This window comes from Macaca nemestrina, chromosome 18 (assembly GCF_043159975.1).
Source record: "Macaca nemestrina isolate mMacNem1 chromosome 18, mMacNem.hap1, whole genome shotgun sequence".
NCBI classification, from domain to species: Eukaryota; Metazoa; Chordata; class Mammalia; order Primates; family Cercopithecidae; genus Macaca; species Macaca nemestrina.
This window is the reverse complement of record NC_092142.1, coordinates 52,599,193-52,626,694: the sequence shown is the minus strand read 5'-3', so window position 1 is coordinate 52,626,694 and position 27,502 is coordinate 52,599,193. Positions and strand designations below refer to the sequence as shown.

The 27,502-nt window shown below is 36.1% G+C and overlaps 1 protein-coding gene across 4 annotated transcripts in view; it reads left to right on the top strand.

The window, feature by feature from the left end:
* Positions 1 to 27,502, top strand: part of LOC105494093 (RPGRIP1 like) — a 114,992-nt gene that overhangs the window by 52,361 nt on the left and 35,129 nt on the right. For 3 of the 4 annotated variants that reach the window (XM_071084536.1, XM_011762198.3, XM_011762197.2), the window contains 10 exons: positions 1,334 to 1,473; positions 7,452 to 7,558; positions 7,866 to 7,916; positions 8,712 to 8,891; positions 9,777 to 9,894; positions 13,815 to 14,267; positions 17,688 to 17,839; positions 20,808 to 21,186; positions 25,302 to 25,492; positions 25,664 to 25,747. In XM_071084536.1, coding sequence (XP_070940637.1) covers positions 1,334 to 1,473; positions 7,452 to 7,558; positions 7,866 to 7,916; positions 8,712 to 8,891; positions 9,777 to 9,894; positions 13,815 to 14,267; positions 17,688 to 17,839; positions 20,808 to 21,186; positions 25,302 to 25,492; positions 25,664 to 25,747 — 1,855 coding nt within the window. The remainder of the gene's footprint in view (positions 1 to 1,333; positions 1,474 to 7,451; positions 7,559 to 7,865; positions 7,917 to 8,711; positions 8,892 to 9,776; positions 9,895 to 13,814; positions 14,268 to 17,687; positions 17,840 to 20,807; positions 21,187 to 25,301; positions 25,493 to 25,663; positions 25,748 to 27,502) is intronic. The other variant, XM_071084537.1, reaches the window with a different exon arrangement.

Genomic DNA, 27,502 nt, shown 5'->3' with positions numbered 1-27,502 from the left:
GGTATATAGATTCTATATTTTTTTAAGGTTCCATAAGTGAAATGAGAACACTAATAGAAGAAACAGATGTCATATTTAGGGAAGCTTCCAGAATTCCATTTATTTTCAAGGTCATGTTATCTCAAAGGCAGTAAAATATTCAAAATGTGAAATGAATACACAATTTTGCTCTTTTGAAAAGCTGTGCCTCCCAGAAAAGTATCTTTTTTGGAATAAAAACTGAAGACTAGTTGGGAGCAACATTAAGGGCAATTTCCAGTAATATGTTTCTTTTCCATTTACTTCATCATCAGTATAAAACCAGATTTTATAAGTTTTTGTTGTATTTACTAGGCTTAAAATAACTAGAATGGTCAAAGCTGCTGATGATTATTCAGTCATATCAAGCTTCACAGATAATGGTTTTCTGCTGAAATTCAGATCAAGATCAGTTTTTCCAAAACCTGGCTATCATCTGGGGAGCTTTATAAAAATATGAATACCTGGGCCCTGGAATCTTCATTTTAAAATCTCTCTAAGTGTCCTTACTGCAGCTGGCCTACTACCAGTATTTCGGTCAGTGTTTAGGAATCACTGGTATAAACAAATGTTTGTGGTATCCTTTCTGTGCATCGCTTAGTTATTTTTCAACCGGTTCTTTCTTCTAATATACTGGGTCTTGATCATTAGCAAATTTTAACTATGTTTTAAACTGCTGTACTCTTATTGGGGAATAGTAATTCTATTTTCATCATTCTTATCAGGCACAGAGCACTGGTTTTCATTCCAATCATGTGTTACAACTAAAACTGTTTTTAGCCTATTGTTTTTTGTTTTTTATCAAAAACTGTATTATCACTACTTCGTTTCAATATGCTATCATTCTGTGGCCATTATTTTGTGAACATGTTATTATCACAGACTCTTTAAAAGTTTCACAGAATTAAAGATCAGGTGGAAAGTCCGTTTTCTCTGTATTAAGAGGTTTGTATGTGGGAGAGAATGGTTTTGTACGATGTCAATTGCTGAGGTTTGGAATTGTGGATTCCTCTGGAGTATGTACAGTATCTAAATTCCTTTACTAGTCCCACAAAAGCTGCACACTGCCAGCTTTTCTGACTTTAGAGCTCTAAATTAAGGCCAGTTCCTTTGCTCATCCCACAAACTCTTTCATGTTCCCTAACCGCAGCCTGAGAAAGGCGCCTTGGTTTCAACAGCAGCAGACCAGCATATGTTTACTTAATTCCTAAGACATGATGACAGTGGTCTCTGTGCCACTAAAAGCTTTTCTCTTTATTATTTTCGGTTGAAGCTGATTTCCAAGCTTTCCTTGCATGTCACGTGTGTTTTGCAGTGCCTTCAGTGCTGCCCATGAAGAGCAATGGAAGTTAAAGGAGCAGCAGCTGAAAGTACAGATTGCTCAGCTCGAGACTGCCTTGAAGTCTGACTTAACAGACAAAACTGAAATCCTTGACAGATTAAAAACTGAAAGAGGTACATTTAAAATAACCACTGCCTTTCTCATTTCAGACATCTAATGTTTCTTCATTGAATCAGTCAGTACTTACTCTGGTGCCTACTGTTTGCCACTCACCCTGCGATGTGTAAGGGGCAAACACAGTCATCCACTCTCATGAATTCAGTGGTTGCTCAAAATTTCTCATACTCTGCCTGGTGTATATGCCAAAAGAATTGCTTTTTCTCATAGCTGTTCTTATTTAGGTTGTTTTTAATTGTTCAATTTTCCTAAATTCTAAGCCTTTCTTTACTCAACAGTCAACAAGTATTTATTGAGCACCAGTTAGTGCTAGACACTGTTCTAATTTCTGGGGATACAGCAATGAATAGAAACAAAGGTCTTTCCCTCATGAAATATAAATTTAATAGGAAGAAACTACAACAATTAAATAAATATGTAATATGTGAGGTGGTGGCAAGTGTAATGGCATAAAAACACTAGTGTAAGATGACAGAGATTGGCAGAAATAGTAGCTTGCCGTTCTGAGAGTTCGAATAGGGAAAATCTCTGATGAAATGTCTAATTCTGCTCTGTGACAGTGAACTTAAATACCAGGAAGCTTTGTGCCCCCTGCTAAAATAATAATCACTAATAAGTTTCAGTATAAGTCACAGATCTCATAGAAGTAAAAGAATTATAATTAAAGAAGTCTGAATTTTACTGTGTTACACACACATAGATATACACACAAATGCACAACAGGGGAAATGAATTATTTGCTTTAAGTGTCATTATCTGTTTGCTCATGCCCTAGATAAACCAAGTCATATGCTCCTTTTGAACACTTGCAATTCAGTTGCATGAGAATGTTTAAAAGTTTAATACAGACTCACTAAAGAACAGTTATGTTTCTAGTTAGTATTCTTATGTTTTTATTTAGACCACAATGCCATATTTCACTGACTGTAAGGAACATTATCTTTTCATATTTTAACATCTCTAATATTGAGTTGCATTTTATAAGTGGTAGCATTTTTAAATTTCAGTGTGACATTATTTTTACACTTTAACAAGTCTGAAATTGGAACACATAATCAATGGAGTCTTAATTTCAATGAAACACACTAGTGCAATGTTTATTCACCAAGTGACTACGTTTGATGATAGATTTTTTTTATGACTTTTTCTCTAGAAGACTGTGAGTGGAATAAAATGGTGATGACAGGTTTTCTGACCTGGTGGATTTTTTTTAAGTTTTCATGTCAAAAATACATACAGTTCCTGACTTTAATGTGCAGTATCGAATACCTAACAGAGTGCTTTGCCTTAGTAATTGCTCAATAAATTATTGTTTAGGTAAAAAAAGTGGAAGTGCTCTATATTCCCTCTCTCTTTTCCAAGAGCAGATAAATTGCTCATTCTTAAAAGGAAAGGAAATGAAGTAAACTTTTTTTATTTCTATGCTTTCTGTATTTACTTAGATATCAAGAATTCTAAAGCTGCTATTTTTTGGATATCTGAACTGATCTTTGCAAAGAAGCTTTTCTTAAGGGGGGTAGAATCTTAATTTTTTTGTTAGACCTGTTTATTGTCATTGAATTAATTCTGAGGGTTCTTACTTTGTATTACAGTTCTTAAGTTATTTTAATTTATCTAATTTATTCCTCATCTTTTTTACTGGCTCTTTTATTGTTTGGGAATTTTTTTAATAATAAACATAACTCATGTACATTATGAAAAAAGTCCAGTATGTAAATTATAAAAATCAATCCCACAACCCACAAAATATTAGCAAAATAATCACTGCTAATACTTGATTTATGTCCTTTCAGAGTTATTTCTAAATGATATAGTTTTATAATATGCTTTTTTTGCTATATTGTAAAATCATTCCTTAATATAAATCTACATCAGAACCATTTATAATGGCTGTTACAGTTTTCCAGTGTGTGATTGTAACATGGATTATTTAACAATCTTCTATTGAATATTTAAATAGCTTCAGTTTTTTTAAGTATTATAAACAATTCCACACAAATTTTTACACATTTATCCAATTATTTCCTAAAGAAAAATTGCTAGAACGGAATCTTTACTTTTAATGCAACTATTATTTTCCAGTTATTTTTGTTTGAATACCTCAAATTTACAAGTCTAAGAATTTAAGTTTTCATTTCTTTGTGGAAATCTTACAATGGGTTATAAGAAAAATATTACAGCCCTTAACCATTTCTTCCAGGGAAATAATACACAAAAAAACTGTAACCGTCTATTTAAGAAAATCTTTTAATATTTAGAAAGTTCCATTTTGTATTACAGATTTTGAAATTGTTTAATTTTACTTTGAAGTGTCTTCATACTTTTACCTTCTCATGTATCAAGTGTTCTTTGCCAGAAGATGTTTCCTTAGCTTCTTGTAGTCATTCATCTAACTGGTAAATTATTTTTAGAGAATACTCACCTCTTTATTCAAGGTACAAATTAGTTTCAGATTGTGTGAATCTGTGGGGGAAGGATATGTAAATGCAGTTTGCATTTGGTTAATGCTTAAATTAACTGCATGTGTTTAAGGGCTTGCTTTTGAAAGTTCCTTTCTATCTTTAGCTGAAATGCATAATTCAGCATAATGCATATGGTTATATTGATCACAGCTGAAGATATTAGCACAAAGGCGCCCTGAAAATTGTTTAGTTGAATTGTTCTCTGCACTCTGCTTATTAATGGTGTGCTGGAAGAACATAATTTTGAAAGAGTGAAATGTTATCTCATTTGAATAAAATGCTGTTTAGCCTAACCTGCTTTTTGTCAAATCGTAAGGTAAAGAGGTTATTTTTCATCTTGTACAGAGTGCTTTCATTTTGCCTATTATAATTCAGCAAGTATATTTCCTCTTTGAACTATAGCATTTCAGTACTTTTTAAAGACCCAGGAGTTATGTCCCAAATAAACAGTTTGAGAAAGGAAAAATGTAGTGGATAATTCTAAATAAAATTCAGTAGAAGGTAAATTACCAGTACTCAGTAATGTCTTCTCCCACTAAGTTATTTTTCCACTAATAACGCCCTTGTTTAAAAAATATCAGTGAATGGAGATATCGTTGTTGAAACAAATGTTAGGAAAGGCTGGAAACATTTAAATAAATAAGTTTATTTCTACCTAATAACATATAGGAACCCTGCTCTGAAAACTTGAAAGGAAAGGAAAACTGGAACATAGAAAAATAATCAAAATATGGTATGTCTGGATAAAGATGGAACAGTCATGTCCTTCACACTTTAGCTCACCCTTAGAAACCCTAAAATGTTTTACTGGCCAGAGAATGAAATTATATCATCCTCAGTACCTTTGTTTTTACATACTTCGGACTATATTTGCCTTCTTTTTGTTACCTAACCATGTTGTCTAGATGTTGTTTTAACTTAACATAAAGAGTCCCACCTTCTTACTCTGTTCTCTGACAAAAAAGTTTATCTCATAAAAATCCATATTTATTATTCATCTGAATTTTTAGTTTAAAGACAAGTATTTAACCTATACCTTCAAAATTTTCAAGTATTGTTCATATTTGGATATTGTTTTCTTTTTTTTTTTTTTTTTTTGAGACGGAGTCTCGCTCTGTTGCCCAGACTGGAGTGCAGTGGTGCGATCTTGGCTCACCGCAACCTCCGCCTCCCGGGTTCAAGCAATTCTTCTCCTGTCTCAGCCTTCTGAGTAGCTGGGACTACAGGCGTGTGCCACCATGCCCAGCTAATTCTTGTATTTTTAGTAGAGATGGGATTTCACCATGTTGACCAGGCTGGTCTTGAACTCCTGACCTCATGATCCACCTGCCTCCACCTCCCAAAGTGCTGGGATTATAGGTGTGAGCCACCACACCTGGCCTGGATATTCTTTAATTAACTAGATATAAGCAATTTATACTCTAAGATGACCTTTTAACCTTCCATCAATAAGACAAAAGTGTTTATACAGTATATTTGATGTTTTTTTTCTTTGAGATGGAGTCTAACTCTATCGCCCAGGCTGGAGTGCAGTGGCGCAATCTCAGCTCACTGCAACCTCTGCTTCCCAGGTTCAAGCAATTCTCCTGCCTCAGCCTCCTGAGTAGCTAGGATTACAGGCACGTGCCACCATACCCAGCTAATTTTTATATTTTTAGTAGAGATGGGGTTCACCATGTTGGTCAGGCTTGTCTCGAACTCCTGACCTGGTGATCTGCCTGCTTCAGCCTTCCAAAGTGCTGGGATTACAGACGTGAGCCACTGTGCCAGACTTGATATTAAAATGTCTTTGTATTGCCTAGGATCACAGGTTTTTATTATTATTATTATTATTATTATTATTATTATTTTACTTTTAAACTGCCAAGAATTATGTGACATTAAAAACATCCAAATTTCCTAACCGTGTAATTTAACATTTTTATTTATATGTAGTATTTATAGCTTGAGAACACAATGCCTTATAAAAGAAACATATTTTTGTTTAAAATGCAGTCAGTATGCAAATGCATTTATTCAAAGAATTCTTGGCAAATGTGTTCATTTTTTTAAGAAAAGGAAACAAAAATGTACATCATAAATTGAAGACTTACGATAAACATAAATGGTTGAGAGCAGGATGAAATTGGTAGAGATACTTTAGATGACACGGCTTAGAGTTAGTCCACAGGGAGTCAACAAAGGAGGATGCCTGAGTGCCACAGTGAGCTCTAGCAAAGAGTACACTTAAGAACGTGAGATTATCAAATACTGTGGATTTGTTCACTAGCTATTATGCTTTTTTTAAAAAAAGCTAAACATGTTTAATGCAGGGAGTGAAAAATTAGTCTCTTTATGAAAAATTTGCTGTCTTCTAAATTCTACCCTACCCTCCTGTTTGTGGGTCCTAGCAACTGAGGACCTAGACAAGCATAACCATTATTCCATTTCTTAGCACTAGCTTCAAGTTCATTCCTACTGATTAGTAGCATGAACTCAGTGAATAAAGAGCACATATGAATTTATTTATTTTGGGGGGACAGGGTCTTGCTCTGTTGCCCAGGCTGGAGAGCAGTGGCACAATCATGGCTCACTGCAGCTTCAACTCCCCAGGCTCAACTGATCCTCCCACCTCAGCCTCCCAAGTAGATGGGACTACAAGCATGCCCAGCTAATTTTTATTTATTTATTTATTTATTTTAGAGATGGGATCTCCCTGTGTTGCCCAGGGTGATCTCAACTCTTGGACTTAAGAGATCCTCCTGCCTCAGCCTCCCAAAGTGCTGAGATTATAGGCATGAGCCACCATGCCCAACCCGTATGAATTATTGTTGATACCACCATGCGTGGCTTAAGAATCCATTCCTCCTATTGTAATAGACCTGTTGGAAGTATGGTTGACTAAATATGGATTCAGAATTTCCTTTTTAATTTTTTTATTATGCATTTAGAGGGTACAAGTGCACATGGGTATATTAGATAGCTGTGAAATCTGAACTTTTAGTGTAACCATCACTCAAATAATGTACATTATACCCAACAGGTAATATTTCATCCCTCATCCCCCTACTATGTTCTGGAAGTTACCTTGTTTTAATAAAAATACTATATGCTAAGTTGGGAAAATAAAATTCGAAGATATCAACTAAAAAACTAAAAGACAATTTTTTTTTCACATGCTTTTCAGGACCCTTAATAAGTAAGTAAAAAATCATAGATTTAGAAACACATTTTCTCAGGTATTTTAAATAGAACATTCCTTTGAAGTCCCATAGGCCACAATTTCCTTATATTAATACTGTGAACTTATGTCTTGGGTTTTTGATAAGCAAGTGATTCATATGGTAGACACATGATAGTATTCATTTATTCCTCATTCCCCTGCTGTCTTTGTCGAGGGGCTAGCTCAGTTTCCTTTCTGACCAGAACAATACTAGATCAAGACTGGTATGTAACAGGATTTAAAGTAATTTGAAATGTGTTCTTAAACCTGATTTTTGCTTACCTTTCCAATTGTGTTGACTATTTTTAAGATCAAAATGAAAAACTTGTTCAAGAGAATAGAGAACTACAGTTACAGTATCTGGAACAAAAGCAACAACTTGATGAACTTAAAAAACGCATGAAATTGTACAACCAGGTGAATTATTTCCTTATTTAAGAAATAAAACTCAGAATTTTTATCTCAATATTTTATGCATAGAGAAAGCACTATACTACAAAGCAAAAGAATACAGATATATTAATTACTCAGTTTATTAACTGAAGCTATCAGGTAGTTTATGTTCCATAGGGACATTTTGAAGCGCTGGAACGTCTTGTAGACTTAGTTTGTTAGTTCATGGCATCAGTCAGTTTATGTTTCATGAGGATAATTTGAATACTTGGAATGTCTCTTGTATTTTCCATTCATAACTCATTGTGAGCTTTTACTTAATCTATTGCAGGAGAATGATATTAATGCTGATGAATTGAGTGAAGCTCTCCTACTTATAAAGGTAAGGTTCTGAAATTCATTGTGATTTTCATGTCTGCTTACAACTGTTTCAGCATAATGATGACCCTTATCTGTAACCCTTACATTTGGAGAATGAATTATTCTTGCATCTTCTGAAACTTAGTATGTTCTTTAAAAATATATATGTAACATATCAACACTACTAAGATTCAGGAAAGTGGTCAGGTGACCTTTAGTTATAGCATATACATATTTCATAATGACATCAAAGTTACATTAAACCAGACCTCAAAAACTCTCATTTAAAGCATTTTCTTTAATTATAACAAACATTTTACTTTTACCTGCTTCACTATTTAACTAATCAACAATTTTCTGCCCTAAGAGACCTTGATGCACACCCTTTAAGTAAAATATTGAATTATAAATATCTCAAGAAGATAGTTTTTAGTTCTAGAATATTCTGTTATTTACAAGGAGACACAAAAAATACACTCCTTTTAGATCACAGTGTAGATTTTAATCAAATGAAGAAATAAAAATAAATGTGCATGTTTCTTTTATATGTTATAAAGTAACAAATTATTTTTTGATTTCTCTATAACTGTTCCAATTGTCTATCCAAATATTCAAATTTGATTAACAGATAAATTTCATTTTTTCCATCAGGAATGAAGCAGTCCTGATATGTATATCAGGACTTCCTCTATCTGTTTTCAATTAATGAATTGAAAATTGATGAATCAATGAATTGTTTATTGATACATCTATATTAATTCATAAAATCACATCTTAGAAATTTTTGTTTCAGTCATAAAGCATGTTTTTATTTTAGGCTCAAAAAGAACAAAAAAATGGAGACCTTTCCTTTTTAGTGAAAGTGGATAGTGAAATTAATAAAGATCTAGAACGCTCTATGAGAGAGCTGCAAGCAACTCATGCAGAAACAGTACAAGAGCTGGAAAAGACAAGAAACATGCTAATTTTGCAACACAAAATTAATAAAGATTATCAGGTAATGTAATACACTAAATGGGGAGGGTACATTTTCTATAATATTCTGCTGATTATTTACTTTTCTAAATGCCTTATGTTATCACCTGTTATATTATCTATTATCATCTATTGTAATCTATTAACATATCACATCTCTGCAATGTAGCCTCATAACTAGGTACTTAGTTAGAATAAATAGTTTTAAAACAAATAATGTGGGGTGTTTTCTGTTTTTTTGTTTTTTTTTTTTTTTTTTGAGACAGAGTTTTGCTGTTGTCGCCCAGGCTGGAATGCAGTGGCATGATCTTGGCTCACTGCAACCTCCACCTCCTGGTTCAAGCAATTCTCCTGCCTCAGCCTCCCAAGTAGCTGAGATTACAGGCGCCGCCACCACGCCAGCTAATTTTTATATTTTTATAGAGACGGGGTTTCACCATGTTAGCCAGACTGGTCTCTAACTCAGACCTCAAGTGATCCACCCACCTCGGCCTCCCAAAGTGCTGGGATTACAGGCCTGAGCCACCATACCCCACCACAAATAATGTTTTTAAAGTCCCTGATTTTAAGGAATGAGTAGTGGCAATGAAATCACCTTTGTTAGCATTAGCACATTCTGCAAGTGAGTTACAGTTATCCTGAAGTCATGCCATAACCATATTGTCTTAGCTTTTAACAAAATGAAAACATATCTCCATAAAAAGGAATCTGGAGTTTTTTCTTTCTTCTGATTTGTGAATATTGCCAAGCATAATTTTCTAAAGTGTAAGCTATTTGAGGTCAGGAAACCATGGTTCATAGCTCCTACTATTTCCAGGATCTAGAAAATGCTTGAATCATAGTTGCTTTGAATAATGAAAATAGAACTAATCACAAGTGTTAAAACTTATTATCTCTTATTTTGTAGATAGAGGTTGAGGCAGTAACCCATAAGATGGAAAATTTGCAGCAAGACTATGAACTCAAAGTGGAACAATATGGTCATCTTCTTGATATCAGGGCTGCACGTATCCAGAAACTAGAAGGTACAACATACATGATTTTTTGGTCCACAGTAACTAGAGGAATGGATTTTATAACAGTTGATAAAGTCATCCAAATCTGCACTTACCGTGTATTTTTGCTGTGTTTAGCCCTAATTCATAGCTAGCTCACTCCAGCTTTGACCTCCTGGGTTCAAGCAGTACTCCTAATTTTTAATTTTTTTGTAGAGCCTATGTTGCCCAGGCTCATTTCAAACTCCTGGACTCAAATGGTCTTCCCGCCTCGGACTCTCAAAGTTTTGGGATTACAGGCGTGAGCTACCACACCTGGCCTTGATTCTTTTCTACTCAAGAATTTTTAGTAATTCCCTACTGCTTTTTAAATTCAGTGTTGCAAGCAAGATTTCAAAGTACTTCATAAATTACTATAGTTTCAAATTTACCAGCACTTTCTAATTTCTCTTCGAAGCAACCTGTGCAACTCAGCCAAACAGATCCTCTGCCTGCTCTTTGCAGATATGTCGTGCTCAGGCCCACTGCCATGCCTTTATTTTTGCTGTTTGCTCTGCCTAAAGCTCCTTTCTACCATGATTCCAAGATACACACTTCCCTGCTTTGAAACCTAACACAATACTCACCTGTGCTAGGAAGCTGGTTCTAGTTATTCCTAGCTATCCCTCTACTTGAAATGTCCTTACAGTGATTTTTGGACTTTAGCAAGTAGAAAAATCACTTGAGGAACTCATTTAAAATGTAGTTTCCTGGGCACTACCCCTAGAGGTCCTGGGGCCCATTCTTTTTTATATTGTATTTAGAAATAACTGCAAGCTGTTCAGATGCAGGTACAAGACTACATGTTGAAAAAAACTAGCTCGGCACTTACCAACCCAGTTTTCTTCTCATGCACTCAAAAGCTGTATGTTTGGGGAGCATATAAGTGTTCTTCAGTTGTTGGAGTTTTGCATATTCTCCGTAACCACAATGTAAGTTCGACACTGATAAGTATTTTGTCTCTCTTTCATGTCCATGTCCACTACATACCATACTTATTTCAGTGGTCTATGCCAGCAGTAATTTTACACTCTTAAAACTTTGAGGTTCGAGAAGGCCTTTATTCATGAGTTATACTTAATTGATATTTATCATAACAAATTAAAAGTGAAAAAAATTTAAATATTTTTAATTTGTTAAAATAATAATAAACTTATTGCATGTTAACATAAATTACAGTACTTATTTTTTTAAGTTATATTTTCCAAAACAAAAAAATACTTCAAGAAGAGGGACATTGTTTAAAATTTTTTAAATTTTTAACATTTTGCAAATCTTTTTAGAGACTGGCTTAATAGAAAACAGCTGGATTTTTATATCTGCTTCTGCATTTAATCTGTTGTGATATCACACATCATGTAACCTCCAAGAAACTCCATTATACACTTGTGAGAGGATAAAAATGAAAAGGGCAGATTACATTGTAGCATTATAATAAAAATAGTTGTGACTTCACAGATCCCCAAAATGGTTTCAGAGACCATCAGGGGTTTCCAAACCACACTTTGAGAAACTCTGATCTGGGTAGAAGAGCTCAATAAATATCTTTATCTGATGAAGCAGCGTTTTCCAAAAGTCGAGGAGCAATGTGTACCTTTTATTCCAAGTAGTACTCAATAAAAATTTGCTTAATGGAATTTTCTTGGTTAAAAGGGAGGTCACAATGTTTGGGATTTTTATTCCTTTCAAGTCTTACTAAATTTTAACCATCATATTTTATCCCCTCAATTCATTGATTCACTCCATAAACATGATCAAGCCCCTAATGCATCCTAAGCAAAGTGCTGGGCAGGGAGAATACAAATAGGAAAAATCAAGGCACCACCCTCATGGAACTCCTAAGATGTTGACAAGTAAATAAATGGTTATGTTTTACTATGAAGAGTGTAAAACTAAGAAAATCTAAAGGTATCAAGGAAACATTGAGAAGAGAATGCCTATTTCTGCCTTAAGATTCAGGGAAGACTTCACACAGTAGGTATGGAGTCTTTAAAGATGACAGAATTCACTACTAAGTAAAAGTAATATATGGCATTACAGGCAGTAAGCAAAGCAGGGAAAGATGCCCTAAATATGAAGTGTTGCAGTACATTTGAGAAACTGCACTGTAGATCCATCCAATTGGAATTCAGGAGAGTCAAAAAAGGAGGAGAACCTGGAGATAAAGCCAGAAGGAACAAAATTGTGAAGGCCCTGTTTATACCCTGATTGATGAGGTAGACCCTTATTAACCTGGAGAACCACAGAGGGATTTTAAAGTAGGGAGTGATACACTCAGAATTGCATTTTGGAGATTATGCTACAGGTATTGAGGAGAAAGAGGAAGATTTGAAGGAAGGAAGCATTTTGAGTTCCATAATAATCTGGATAGTAAACTGGAAATGTAAAATTAGGTACAGTGGAAATAGAACAAGAACAAATTTGTTGAAGAGTTAGGAAACAGTATTGAATGGTAGTGACCCTATAGATGTGAGGCAAATAAAATAAAAAGAGTTGCTGTTTTATGATAGTCTCAAAAAAAAGAAAAAGGGGAATTGAGGCTGACTCTGTGAGATCTAGCTTGGGCAACTGGATGAATGAATGAATGAATCATCACTTAAGCTTTAAAGTACAGAAATAGCTAGAAGACAATATGGGCTGGGCACGGTGGCTCAAGCCTGTAATCCCAGCACTTTGAGAGGCCGAGGTGAATGGATCACTTGAGGCTAGGAGTTCAAGACCGGCATGGCCAACATGGCGAAACCCCATTTCTATTAAAAATATTTTAAAAATTAGCCAAGTGTGATGGCAGGTGCCTATAATCCCAGCTACTCGTGAGGCTAAGGCAGGAGAATCGTTTGAACCTGGGAGGCAGAGGTTGCAGTGAGCCGAGATTCCACCACTGCACTCCTGGGTGACAGAGTGAGACTCCGTTTCAAAACAAACAAAAAAACAAGACAGTATGATACATTCTGTTTTGAATATGTTGTGTGGGATACCTAGATACATAGAGGGTTAAACAAAACATTAGAAATATAGGAATGGAGTTGAGAAGATAAATATGAATTTAAAATAGTAATATGGAAGCCTTTAACATATTAATAATGACAAAAGTCATAAAAGTTGATGAGATCACTCATGAGAATATGTAGACTAAGAAAATAATTAAAAACAGAAGCCCAGAAAACCAGCAGAGAAAGAGAAATCCCAAAAGAATGAGAAGAAGGATAGGAGGAGAAGCAGAGATGATGATGACATGGAAGCCCAGGTAAGAAAGACAGAGTGCACTAATGGGAGATCCTCATCAATGTCAAATGTAGCAAAGAAATCAAGTGATACAAGGACCAGCGTTCATTGCGTCTAGCAATTAATTGATTATTGGTGACTTTTTCTGGAGCAGTTTCACAGAAAAGTAAGGCAGATATTCACGTTGGTGATATTTGGTTGGCCTATGTATATAACATTGAAACGATCGTCACGATCAGGGTAATAAACTTATCCATCACCCCACAAAGAAGAAGAGTATAAATCTTAATAAGTTAAAGGAAAGGAGGCAGCAGAAAGAGAGACTGACTTTCTAGGAAAGAAGACAATGGGTGGAGCAGAGGCAGGGAAGCAGGTGAAAGCCAGGTAGTGACCTCAGCTGTTCAATCAGAGGGCTTTTTTTCTTTTGATCTTTTTCTCCCCTTCTTCGTGGCTTAGACTGTATTACAACTGAGGTTGCAATTTTGTTGTTGCCTAATAGGTGATGTCAAAACAGAAATGATAAATTTGTGTACGATAAAGTATTATTTACAGAAAAACAGTGTAGTCATAGAATTTAAAATAGAGACTATTCACCGGAAGTACTCATTCCTACCACTTCAAAAGCCAGTTTTCATTTTCTTATGTCAATATTTTGAAATCTCTAAACTGTGTGTCTTCTCTTGCAGCCCAATTAAAGGATATTGCCTATGGCACCAAGCAGTACAAATTTAAACCAGAAATCATGCCAGATGACTCTGTTGATGAATTTGATGAAACCATCCACTTAGAACGAGGCGAAAATCTATTTGAAATCCATATCAACAAAGTAACCTTTTCTTCTGAAGTTTTACAGGCATCTGGAGATAAAGAGCCTGTCACTTTCTGTACCTATGCTTTCTATGATTTTGAACTACAGACAACTCCCGTAGTGCGAGGCCTTCATCCTGAATATAACTTCACTTCTCAATATCTTGTTCATGTTAATGACTTATTTTTGCAATATATTCAGAAGAATACTATCACCCTTGAGGTCCACCAAGCTTATAGCACAGAATATGAAACAATTGCAGCATGTCAATTAAAATTCCACGAAATGCTTGAAAAAAGCGGCCGAATATTTTGTACAGCAAGTTTGGTTGGTAAGTACAATGTATAAGCTTTGGGTGTTTGAATTACTAATTTGGTTTATATATTGATATAGTACTCTACTATCTTTTCTTACATATTAAAGGTGCCTTTAGAGCACAGACAGCGTTCTTTACCCACAGTTAATTGGACTATCTTAAATGTCACTGATGCCGAGCACAGTGGCTCACTCCTGTAATCCCAACACTTTGGGAGGCCAAGGCAGGTGAATCATTTGAGGCCAGGAGTTCCAGACCAGCCTGACAGACACAGCAAAACCCCATCTCTAGTAAAAATACAAAAATTAGCCAGGCGTGGTGGTACATGCCTATAATCCTAGCTACTTGGGAGGGTGAGGCAGGACAATCGCTTGAACCCGGGAAGCAGAGGTTGCAGTGAGCTGAGATGGCACCACTGCATTCCAGCCTGAATAACAGGAACGAAACTACATCTCAAAAAAAAATGTCATTGATGATGTCAGCACAATGGCTATTAATTTTTTAAAACTTGTAACTTCGGATGTTTATCGTATTGATACTCTGTTTGGCTAAATTATGTAATTTATAAATAAATTTATGTATTGAACTATAGTTTAATAGTTTATAATAATTTAAATTATAGTTTAATAGTTATAACTAATATAAATAATAATATAAGCTATTTATAAAATTATTACTTTTTTTAAGACCTTATGTTATCACTATTAGTAGGCACCGGGAATAAGGTGGTCAGTGGTAAATAAGAGAGACAAAACTACCCCTTGTAGCTTACCTTCTAGAGAGGATTACAGGCAATACAGAAAAGTTAATCAGAGCAAGAGGCTAAAGGGAGAAATGGCAGGTTGCAAATTCAGGTAAGGGCTTCTCTGAGACGGTAGTGTTGGCAAAGAATGAAGATCCATGCCAGGATCCAGGGGAAGAATGTTTCAGGCAGAGGCCATAGCAAGTGCAAAAACCTGAGGAGGTGCAAGCCTGACAGTGGGAGGAACAGCAGGAAGCCCAGTGGCTGCGGCAAAGGGGGGATTCAAGTGATAGGTGGGGCCAGATCATGTTGCAGAGCCTTGTACGTCAGAGTGAGGAGTTTGGATTTTCTGAGCTTTTAGAAAAATCACCCTGAGTGCTGTGGAAAGAATAGTCTGAAGCAGGCAAGAGGGAAAATAGGACCGTTCTCAGGCTATTGCATTGATCAAGGAAAGACGATGGTGGCTTGGATTAAGATGGTAATGAAAGTGGCGATAAAAAGTAGTTATATTCAGTACATATTTTATTAACTTCTCCTTCAAGACTTGCTTATCAGTTGAATGTGTGATAATGAGGGAAATGGATGAAGCAAGAATTTCTGGCATGAGGAGCTGGAAGAATGGTGATACCATTTACTGAGATAGGGAAAACTTGGAAAGGAGCACATCTGATAAAGAAAACCAAGAATTCTGTTTGGACAGGTTAAGATTGACCTGCCTATTAGACATCCAAGTGGTAATGTCAGGCTGTTGGTTGGACACACCAATCTGAAGGTAAGGGATAGAGATATAAAAGTGGGAGTTGTTAGCATATAGAATATATTTTAAGCCATGAGCATAGGTAAAATCACATAGAGAGTGAATGTAGATAAAGGAAAGAAGGTGGCCAAGGACCAAGCCTTTGGAAACTCCAAAAGTAAGGCCTCAGGAAGAGGAGGAAGAGCCAGCAAAGGAAACTGAGGAGTGGCCAGTGATGTAGGAGGAAAACCAAGAGTCTGTGGTACCCCAGGGACTAAGTGAAGAAAGTATTTGAAGAAGGAAGGAGGGTGACTTAGGGTCTTGGGACAGATTTTATTTTATTAATTGAGTGATCAATTGCATAGGTAATATATTCACATGACTCAAAAATCAAAAAGACGTCAATGTCTACCTCCTTCGCCTTCTCCTTAGCCACCCTGGGTCCCCTCACCAAAGGCTACAGATTCTTTCAAAGATTTTTGTTTGTTTGTTTGGGGTGTTTTTCCATAAAGACGGGGTCTCACTCTGTTGTCCAGGCTGGTCTTGAACTCCTGGACTCAAGCAGTGGGCCCACTTCAGTCTCCCAAAGTGCTGGGATTGTAGGCATGAGCCACTACACCCAGCTTCAAAGATCTTTTATGCATATACAAGCAAATATATATTACATTAATATTATTCTTTTAGGACTTATTTTTAAATGATTACTTCTGTCATACTGTGTCTTGTGCTGCTGTAGCAGAATACCTAAGTCCAATATCAAGGTGTTCACATCTGGTAAGGGTCTTCTTGCTGCATAATAACATGGCAGAAGGTTTAGAGGGTGGGAGCAAGCAAGAAGGGGCCAATCTCAGTCTTTTATAATGGCACCAATCCTACCCATGAGGGTGGATCCCTCGTGGCCTCATCACCTCTTAAAGGTCCTACTCATAATACTCTTAACAATGATAGTTAAATTTCAGCATGAGTCTTGGAGGATACAAACATTCAAACTATGGCAGGCAGATAGTAAGTCACATTTGTATGCTGATGAGAATGATCCATTAACAGGGAAAAAAATTGATAAAGTAGGAAAGAGTAGGGGTAATATTTGTAATAATCTGGTGTGTTCAGAAAAGTTTATGTATAGAATATTCTCTATTTGACAAATATTAAGTAGCCTTTATATACTAGTTCCTCTGGTAGGAATATATTGGTGGAAATTATGGCACTTGCTCTCAAGAAACTTACAGCGTATTAGAGAAATAGACTGGTGAACAGATGGGCCGAAGCAGTCAATGCCCTAACAAGGACATACAACATCCATGAAGGAAGCACAGGGCTCTATTCTCCTGGGAGCCATACAGAAAGTCTTCCCCGCAGAAGACAGATGAAGAACTGGCTGAGTTGAGAGGAGTATTGAGGGTGTGAGGGCAAACGTCGTGCAAGGGTATACTGCATGCGACATGTGTTTGGCATAGCTCTGACATTTTCCCTTATGCTTGTGATATAGTATACAAATGGGAAGGTGGCAAAGATGTCTTGAAACTTGAATTAGAATGTGGAACGTCATATTTATAATTTTGAGGTTTCATATTGTAAATGTTAGACAACATTGAGTGCAACTTATTTTTAAAAAGTATTATACTATAGCATCAAAAAGAATCTGTGGAGTATTTGATTCAGTCTTTAGGTTTTTTAAATATATTTCAGAAGGAATGAAATAGTACAAATTGGAATATCTCAAACATAGTTTGATGTAGTTCTTTAATAATATTTAGTATACAATGAAACTCATACTTCAGAAGTAACTATTTTCTTCATCTGCTGTTTGCCAATCTCACATCATTTGTGCAAGTCATATTATTTTACTCAGCATAAAATGTATAGTTTTAATGCATAATGCCATTGATGTATTTTTACTGGTACATATTTTAATGCATGAAACTATTTTAACCTTGGGTTATGTGTTGATTTGTAGGAACAAAAGGAGACATCCCAGATTTTGGCACAGTGGAATACTGGTTCCGATTAAGAGTTCCCATGGATCAAGCAATTCGACTTTATCGAGAAAGGGCAAAGGCTTTGGGATATATAACATCAAATTTTAAGGGGCCAGAGCATATGCAGTCGGTAAGCTCATTTGGCTTTAAGACCCTTTTATAACATAGAAATTTTATAATATTTATTTATGTGTCATGCTTTAAACTGAAATCGTTTTCTTTCACAGCCATTAAGTGGCTTTTTTTAACTTTTATTTTGAAGTAATCATATACTCACAGGAAGTGGTAAAAATAGTACAAAGAGATCCCCTGTAACCTTCACCCAATTTCTCCTAATTGTAACATCTCGCATAACTATAGTATAATTTCAAAATCGGGAAATTGACATTGGTACAATATTATTAATTAGGCTACATACCTTCCTCAAATTTCATCAGTTTTTACATGCACTTGTGTGTGTGTGTGTGTGTGTGTGTGTGTGTGTGTGTGCGCGTGCACATATGTGTGTAGTTATTCTTTGCAGTTTTATCACATGTATAGATTCATATAACTACCACCAAAACCAAAATACAGAACTGTTCCATCAACACAAAGAAACTCCCCTGTGCTACTCAGGACACTTTTGAAAAATTAATCATCACAATACTGCTGTCATGCATCAAAAGACTTTTGTTAAAAATTCTACTGTTAAGGAAATAAACAGCTGTTATTGGACTATCAGTTACTGTGCTTTCAAATTATTTCCTCATGTTAGGTTTCTGAAGTGCAAAGTAGAATACAAAATTAATATTCTGTTTCTGGGAACTGGGAATTTAAATGCAACTCCTTAGGGCAGCATTTCCCAAACAATGTTTCGTGGAGTCTTAACGACCATATTTTCATATTAGTTCCATGAATCAATAAATGCAGAAGGCCTTGAATTGAGCAAGGTTAAATATGATTCTTGACTTTAGGGGTTCCCATATACAACATGAATCTTTTTTTTTTTTTTTTTTTTTGAGACGGAGTCTTGCTCTGTTGCCCAGGCTGGAGTGCAGTGGCGCAATCACCACTCATTGCAAGCTCCGCTTCCCGGGTTCACGCCATTCTGCCTCAGCCTCCCAAGTGGCTGAGACTACAGGCACCTGCCACCACGCCTGGCTAACTTTTTGTATTTTTAGTAGAGACAGGGTTTCACCATGTTAGCCAGGATGGTCTCGATCTCCTTACCTTGTGATCCACCCACCTCGGTCTCCCAAAGTGCTGGGATTACAGGCGTGAGCCACTGCGGCCAGCCTATATTACATGAATTCTAATAGGCAATGTAAAGTATGCACTCACATTGAGTAACAGAGGGATAGGATATAGTAGAAACATTTGGTATGTCTGTTCAAGTCATAATTATCTTACCTCTTTTTTTATTTGGAACTCCCTCACCTCCAATCCATGGAGCTGGGTTCCCAGTGGCTGGATTTGTGTTAGCAGATCCCATTTTCTTTCACTCCCCACCCTATTATAACTAATGATTTGAGAATACCCACTTGACACCAGTTGAGCCAGTCAGATTCTTCCCTCTGAGATCAAGAGAAAGCAAGACATATCTGGAACACGTAAAATTGGGGGCTGTAGGCAGCCATCATCTACCATATTAAACAGTGAAGGTTAGACAATAGGTCTGAAGAAAGAGAGTAATGAACAAACATACAGAAAAAAATGGAGACCAGATGGAGAGGACATTTTGCTGGTTTCTAGGCCACTGCCTTCTGAAGGCCCAACCACATTTCTAGTCTATATTCCATGAAATATGCCTGTAACCTTAAAGTCCCTTTTTTGTTGTTTTTGCTAGATAGAATTAATTTCTATGACTTTCAGTTAAAGAAGCATGACTAATATCACACTGATTTCCAAACTTAAGAAAGAGTGCACCTGCTTCCAGAGACCATCTTTCTGGCCAGTATTCCTTACAACACACTTTGGGAAATGCTGTTATGGGGATGGGAGTTAGAAATAAGGAGACCCACATTGTTTGGTTTTGTAGTGTAAAGCTTTTTAGATTCCCAGATTCTGACTTGAGTAAGTTGTTTCCTGGTGGAATTTCAGTTCTGGTAGGTAGATTGAGGGGAGAAGTGGAGGTACTTTTTCAGTCATTCCTCTCAGCCTTCTATTGCTGAGGGCAAACTAGCCCTGGGAAAGCAATATTGTGATTCACTACTTAGGTTTCTCCTCTCCACACACCAGATTTCTCCACTAAGGAGATTATGACGACAGCTTTATTTTTTCCTCCTCCAATAAACTTCTCATGGAGTCAGGGTCCCAGATGCTCAATCCAGATTCAGAAATGCAGAGGGATGCCTTTGTGGAAGGTAGAGACTCCAGCACTAAACCAAACAAAGCACAGAAACACTAGCATTTTCTTTGTTCCAGATCACATCAGCCATGGAATATTTAACGGTCAGCGCAATTCTTTTCTAAAATACCTGTGTGCCATCCATCTCAGTAATGGTTCCAGAGGAACCATAGAGTAGTTTCCAGCTCTACCTAATAACTCCTTTTGTTCCTCTCTCTCCTGAAGTATCCTCCCGGTCCTAGCTCTTTTTCCCTTCAAGGTTTATCTCTGACTCTGTTCTCATTTTCTCATAACAGTTCGACTTTGTTATACTGGCTCATTTGGCCTCAGGTATCTGCTTCCTCAAATCCCAACAGTTCAGGATGAGGGCCAACCCAAATATAACAGAATCATTACTCTGGGTGGGCAGGTGAATGTCTTTTAGTTAGGATGTTCATCTTTGGACCCACTGCTAACTATAGTCTTAAGTTATCAAATAGAATTGAAGAACATCAGATTATCATTTTTCTGGGTTTTATTTGATTTTAGCACCAATCTCTACATGTATGCTCAGTCTCTAAGGTTTATTGCTAATAACACAGGATCATCTATTCACACATGTTCTAGGGAATACTGATTTTCCATTAGAATCAAAGTTTATTTTACAGAGAAATTATGAGGTAAAAATACGCAGCTTTTGTCGTTGACAAAATTATCTTATTTGGGGCTTGGCAGCTGCTGTTTATCTTTTAACTGTATTGTTTCCGTAATATAAATATGTATGTTTTTCCAGTTAAGTCAGCAAGCACCCAAAACTGCTCAACTCAGTTCTACAGATTCCACAGATGGCAACTTAAATGAACTTCACATTACAATAAGATGTTGCAACCACCTGCAGTCCCGAGCAAGCCACCTGCAGCCACACCCATATGTTGTGTACAAGTTTTTTGATTTTGCAGACCATGATACAGCCATCATTCCCAGTAGCAATGATCCACAGTTTGATGATCATATGTGTTTCCCAGTGCCAATGAATATGGATTTGGATCGGTACCTTAAGTCAGAGTCTCTGAGTTTTTATGTTTTTGATGATAGTGATACCCAGGAGAATATTTACATAGGAAAAGTCAATGTGCCTCTGATTTCGTTGGCACATGACAGGTGTATCTCAGGTAAGCCTATGTTCTTGAATCTATAAAATTGTAAAAACAAAACAAAATTATATCTTACTGTTATGGATATGATTTATAGCTAATCATCCTAACCTCTTCTAAGTCTTTAAACTTTAGGCCTATATTAGTATATTTTAAAAATTATTTTCTTACTAGTTGCTCTAGGGATTACAATGTGCATCTTATCCCAGTCTACTTAAAATTAATACTAACTTAATGGAATTAAATACTTAAGGTATTTAAATTAAATATTTAATTCAATTAAAATATAGAAAATCTAATATTTCATTCTCTCTCATCTCCTTTTTGCAATTATTATCATATATATGTATATAGTATGCCTCTCTATGTATTATATACCCAACAATACAATGTTGTAATCATTGCTTTATAAAATCTTATATTCTTTAAAAAAGTTAAGAGAAGTAAGAGATGGGAGAAAATATATAATTATAGAAGACTTTGATATTTACCTACATATTTGCATTTTTGGTATTCTTTATTTCTTCCTGTAGATTTGAGTTACTGTCTGATATCAGTTTCTTATTCCAATATAGCTCTATTTCCTTCCCCTTCTTTGTGCTATCACCATATATGTTTTGTCTTCCTATGTTATGAACCCAACAATATAATTTTACAATTATCGTCGTATGCAGTTATCTTTTAAAACAGTTAAGACCAGATAAAATGTATATTTATACTGTTTTGTAATTACCTATGTAATTACCTTTATTGGTCTCTATTCCTTTGTGTGGACTTGAGTTACCATAGGTGTCTGTTTCCTTCAGCCTGAAGAACTTCTGTGATATGTCTTGTAAGTTAGGTCTACTGGCAGTGAATTTTCTCAATCTGGGAGGATTCTGTTATCTGGGAGTGTTTTTATTTTGCTTTTGTTTTTTGTAGGATAGCCTTGCTGTATATAATATTTTTGGTCAACAGTTTCGTTTAGCTTGGTTTTTAACTTTCTGCACTTTGAGTACCTCAGACCACTTCTGGCATCCATTGTTTCAGATAAGAAATCAGTTGTTAATTTTATTGTGGTTCTCTCATACTTGATGTTGTTTTCCAGGTTTTTCTATTTGTTTTGGCTTTCAACAGTTCTTCTGATGTGTCTATATGTGGATCCTTTTGCATTTATCCTACTTAGAATTTGTTGAGCTTCCTGTATGTGTAGTGTAATGTTATGCACCACATTTGGGGAGTTTACCGCCATTATTTTTTCAGTAATTTTTCCTCCTCTTTTTTTCTTCTCCTTCTTGAACTTCCAGTACATGTACCATATGTTGGTATGTTTGATGGTTTCCCCACAGGTCTCTGAGGCTCTATTCATTTTTGTTCATTTTTCCTCCCATTCTTCAGATTGTATAATCTGTTCTGATCAACATTCACGTCCATTAATTCTTTCTTCTACCAGTTCAGATTTCCTACTGAACCCTCTTGAATTTTTTCATTGCAGTAATTACACTTTTCAGCTCCAGAATTAGGGATCTCGCTCTGTTGCCTGGGCTGGCCTTCAACTCCTAGGCTCAAGCAATCCTCCTGCCTCAGCCTCCTGAGCAGCTAAAACTACAGGCACATGCTACTGCACTCAAGCATTATAATCTCTTACTATATTCCCTATTTGATAAAACATTATCATTATACTTTCTTTTTAATTCTCTAAATACGCTTTCTTTTAGTTCTTTGAACATATGGATAATAGCTGCTTTGAGATCTTTGCCAAGTCTAACATACGGTCATCCTCAAAAAATGTCTATTGATGGTTTTTGTGCTGTGTGTACAGTACATTTTCCTGTTTCTTTGCATGTCTCATAAGTATTTTGTTGAAAACTGGACATTTTTGGAGAATATATTGTAACGTCATTTCCTAGGTGGTTATTGTTGCTATTTTTGTTTGTTTGGTGACTTGCCTTGACTAATTCTGCAGAATCTGTTTCCTCTGCTGTGTAAGCCACTGATGTTTCTGCTAAGTTTTGTTTCTTTTTTTCTTTTTGTTTCAATTTTAACCATAAGTCAACATAGCTTAGTGGTCAGCCAGTGATTGTTCAAAGGTGTGCTTAAACACTTTAGCCAGTAGGTTTCCACCCTTTGCCTATGGGTCAGTGTGTGGCATGGAGGATGCATTCAAATCAAAGTTTGGTCTACAAGCCTGCCTCAGCTTTTACTTTCCGAATTGACTACACTTCTCATTCAACCAGGGAGAGATAGCTTACCAGGGTTTCCCCTGAGCATTTACACAGCTTTATGCGTGCCCGTAGCCTTCCACATCATGAGCTATAAATAGGATCTTGTCAAGTCCCACTTTTTTTTTTTTAGATGGAGTCTTGCTCTGTCGCCCAGGCTGGAGTGCAGTGGTGCCATCTGGGCTCATGGCAACCTCCTCTTCCCACGTCTCTTCCCGCGTTCAAGCAATTCTCCTGCCTCAGCTTCCCAAGTAACTGGGATTACAGGCACCCGCCACCACACCTGGCTAATTTTTATATTTTTAGTAGAGACAGGGTTTCACCACCATGTTGGCCAGGCTGGTCTCGAACTCCTGACCTCAAGTGATCCACCTGCCTCAGCTCCCAAAGTGCTGGGATTACAGGCATGAGCCACTGCACCCAACCAACGCCCACTTTTGATATCTTATTCCTTGGATCACCCTTTTAAATTGTTGGCTGGCCTTCTGGTGTTTTGGCTTGCCCCAACCAGTATTGAGACCTCAAGCTGTCTGTGATGTTGACCTTCTCTGATTGTTTGCCATTGAGGTTGCTGTTGTTTTTAACAATAGCTCTGGGCATGAAATTATCTATATTTTGTCCACATATAGTCAGCGCCCTACAACAGAGGCTGCCAGTCCTCTTAGCCTATCGTAGCCTGGGAGAACTTCTGCAAAATGGGACTAGGGAAGAAAGGGGAGGATGAGAGCAGTCCCACAGATTCCTACTGTTCTTACTAAGGTGCAGTAGATTTTCTAGAGTAAATGCTTCTTGATTTATCGAATATCTTTGATCAATTTCCAGAATCCTTAAATGGTTGTTTCTGACCATTTTGTCCAGTTTTTTTAATCATTTTTTAAGAGAGGATTTGCTGAGCTTTTTACTTAGCTATTCTGGAAGTCTTGCTATGCCTATAAAAGTTTATCACCTCATGTTCTACTTACATCCTTTTATCCTACCCAAAGTCTAGAGTTCGGGAGTTTTTTTTTTCCAGCCAGCCATTAAAAAGAGTATCAACGTTTGAGAGCAAAGTAAAGGATACTCTTACGCAAAAGCTAACACTTGAAATTTAGGTTTATGCCGGTGCCTGTAGTCCCAGCTACTCCAGAGGCTGAGTAGGCAGATGGCTTGAGGCCAGGAGTTCAAGGTGGCCAGTGTGCTATGATCGCATCTGTGAATAATCACTGCACTCCAGCCTGGGCATGTAGTGAGACCCTGTCTATTTAAAAAAAATTTAAAAGATAGATAGATTTTTTTTAAGTCAGAGATTTTTTTCATACCCAGAAATCAAGTGCAACTATTAAAATTTGAGACTCAATATAGCAGATTCACATTTCTTTGGTTACTGCTATTTGCTGTAGATGGTCCATTTATTTTATGGACTTTTTCTGTGCTACTGTTAATTTGGAGTGATTTAACAAATCCCAACAAAATACATTTAAAATTATAATAGAATTATATGGTAACGTAAAAATTTCTTTAGATGTGTAAATTATTTGAAATTTTAAAGTATTAATATATTTTTCTTTAGAGACAAGCCTTGCAAAAACTTTCAAGTCAAAATGGAGGATACTTGAGCCTTCTCGAAGGAAGGCTAAGAATTCTGAATAATCTCTGAATTTAATTTCAGTGAATTAAATTATTTATAAATTAATTTTCTCAGTATTATCTTTGAGGCCTTAACTTCTGAAGGAAGTCTACTTGAGGGATGAACCTGTCATAGATCGTTTTGTGTTTATTCTACTCTCTAAGCCTTCTGAATTCTGAGTAAAAGCCAAAATTAGGGGGTACAACCGCTTGGCTAGCTCAGTCGGTATAGCATGAGTCTCTTAAAGTAGAGAGTTCTTTGTTCTTTAATTCTTACAGTAATAGAACTTCACCCTAGCATTAATTAAAATTGTTGTAATTTGACAGGAATATTTGAGTTAACAGACCATCAAAAGCATCCTGCTGGCACCATCCATGTTATATTGAAATGGAAATTTGTTTACCTTCCACCAAGTGGATCAATAACAATGGAAGACTTAGGAAATTTCATTCGCAGAGAAGAGCCAGAAGTTGTTCAAAGACTTCCTCCAGCGTCCTCTGTTAGTACACTAGTTGTAGTGAGTAACAGTGACTTTTAATTTTTTTAACAAGTATAAAATTTTGAATATAAAACTTAAGAACTAAGCCTGTGACCCCCACCAAAAAAAAATTAATAGTAATAGCTAAAGTCTTATCTGAAATCTAATGGTCATCATACTCAGTCTGACATATTGGTTGGTTTGTCTTAGGCACCAAGACCTAAACCAAGACAACGTTTAACACCTGTAGATAAGAAGGTATCTTTCGTGGATATCATGCCACGTCAGAGTGATGTAAGTAGTCAACACTGAAAATAGTGATTTTTTCATAACAAATATTTGAAATAAATTATATAGGCATACTATTCCCTACCTAATTTAAATGGAAGCAGGTGAATAAAGTATATCTTTTCCCATTAAAATGATCGCTTTGTGTTTTGGCACTATATGTAAGTGTTAACTGTTCAAATTTCTTATCTAAACCCTTTTTTGGGCCCTTACCTCTCTTTAGCTTCTGCCCCAATCCTCTGCTCCTATTTATTTTAAAAAAAAAAAAGTCTTCAAAAGTTTTCTAAACTCTGTCTCCTTCACTTCACATTGTTTCTTGGACTCACTTCAGTCAAGCTTTCATCCTCATAAAACTACTCTTAACTAAGGTCTCAGTGACTTTCTCTCTGCCATATGCCATAGTCAATTCTCAGTGCCTATCTTAGTCTCCCAGGAGCATTTGACACGGTGGAATACGGGCCTCTCTTCTCTTGGCCTCTGGGACACCATACCTTCCTAGCTTTCCTCCAAGTTTACTATTATACTTCTCACGCTCCTTAACCATACGTTTAAATGTCGACGTGCCTCTGTAGTCAATCCTTAGACCTCTTCTCAATCCATATCTACATTAAGAGATCTCATACAGCCCCATGGCTTTAAAAAGCATCTATATACTGACACTTTCATATCTATAATCTTTAGTCTAGACCTCACTGCTGAATTTCATATTCATTTTCTTACTACCTATTTAATGTGCAATGAATGTTTAATAGGAATTTAAACTTAACATGTCAGAAACCAAACTCCTGATTATACCAACCCTCTTCCAAAATGTTTGCCTCTTTCACTGTTTCCCATTCTCTGTAAATGACATAATCACTCACTTGATTGCACAGGCATGAAATTTTGGAGGCGTCCTCTTGACTCCTCTTTTTGTCTCACCCCCACACCCAGGTCATCCACAAAAGGTGTCAGCTGTACTTTAAAAATGTCTACTGTATTCAGATTGTTACCATTCTCTTTGGTGGACTTTTTAGAAAATATATCTTCTTTGTAATTCGCATATAACTTACATAGTAAAGGACATAAATCATAAGCATAGAGCTCAATGGATTTTTAAATATGTATACACCTGTGTAACTATCACCCACCTGAAAATATTCTGTCTCTCCAGAGCTTAAAATAATACCTGGCACATTCAGAGCATTTAATATGTGTATGATAAATAATGAATTCAATAATTATAATTCAGTAGATGTTTTATCACTGGTATTTATGGAGTGCTTATTAACTCATTTAATCCTCACAACAACCCTATGTAGTTCATACTAGAATTATTCCCATTTAAAGATGGGGAAAGTGATGTTTAGAGAGGTTAAGTAACTTGCTCATGGCCAAAGTATTAGAACTGGGATTTGAACACAGCCTGATTCCTGAGTAAATGACCACTAACATTAAAAAGACACAAACATAGAGGTGTTTGTTGCAATGTTAGTCATAATACCTAAAAACTGTGAACTAGTTAAATGTCCAACAGCAGTAAAATGGTTCATTAAGCCATGGCACACCCATCAATATAATATTCTATTGTCATTTAAAATTATGTTTTCCAAGTTTCATATCAGGAGAAAATATTTATGTTCTGATATTAAATTTTTTAAAATGTAACAGGATATATTGTATTTATAATGCAGTTATTACTGTGTAACCAAAATTTTTATTTCCATCAAAAATTAGTTTTACAGAAATAGAAATCTAACAAGTTTAATAGATACCACCGTT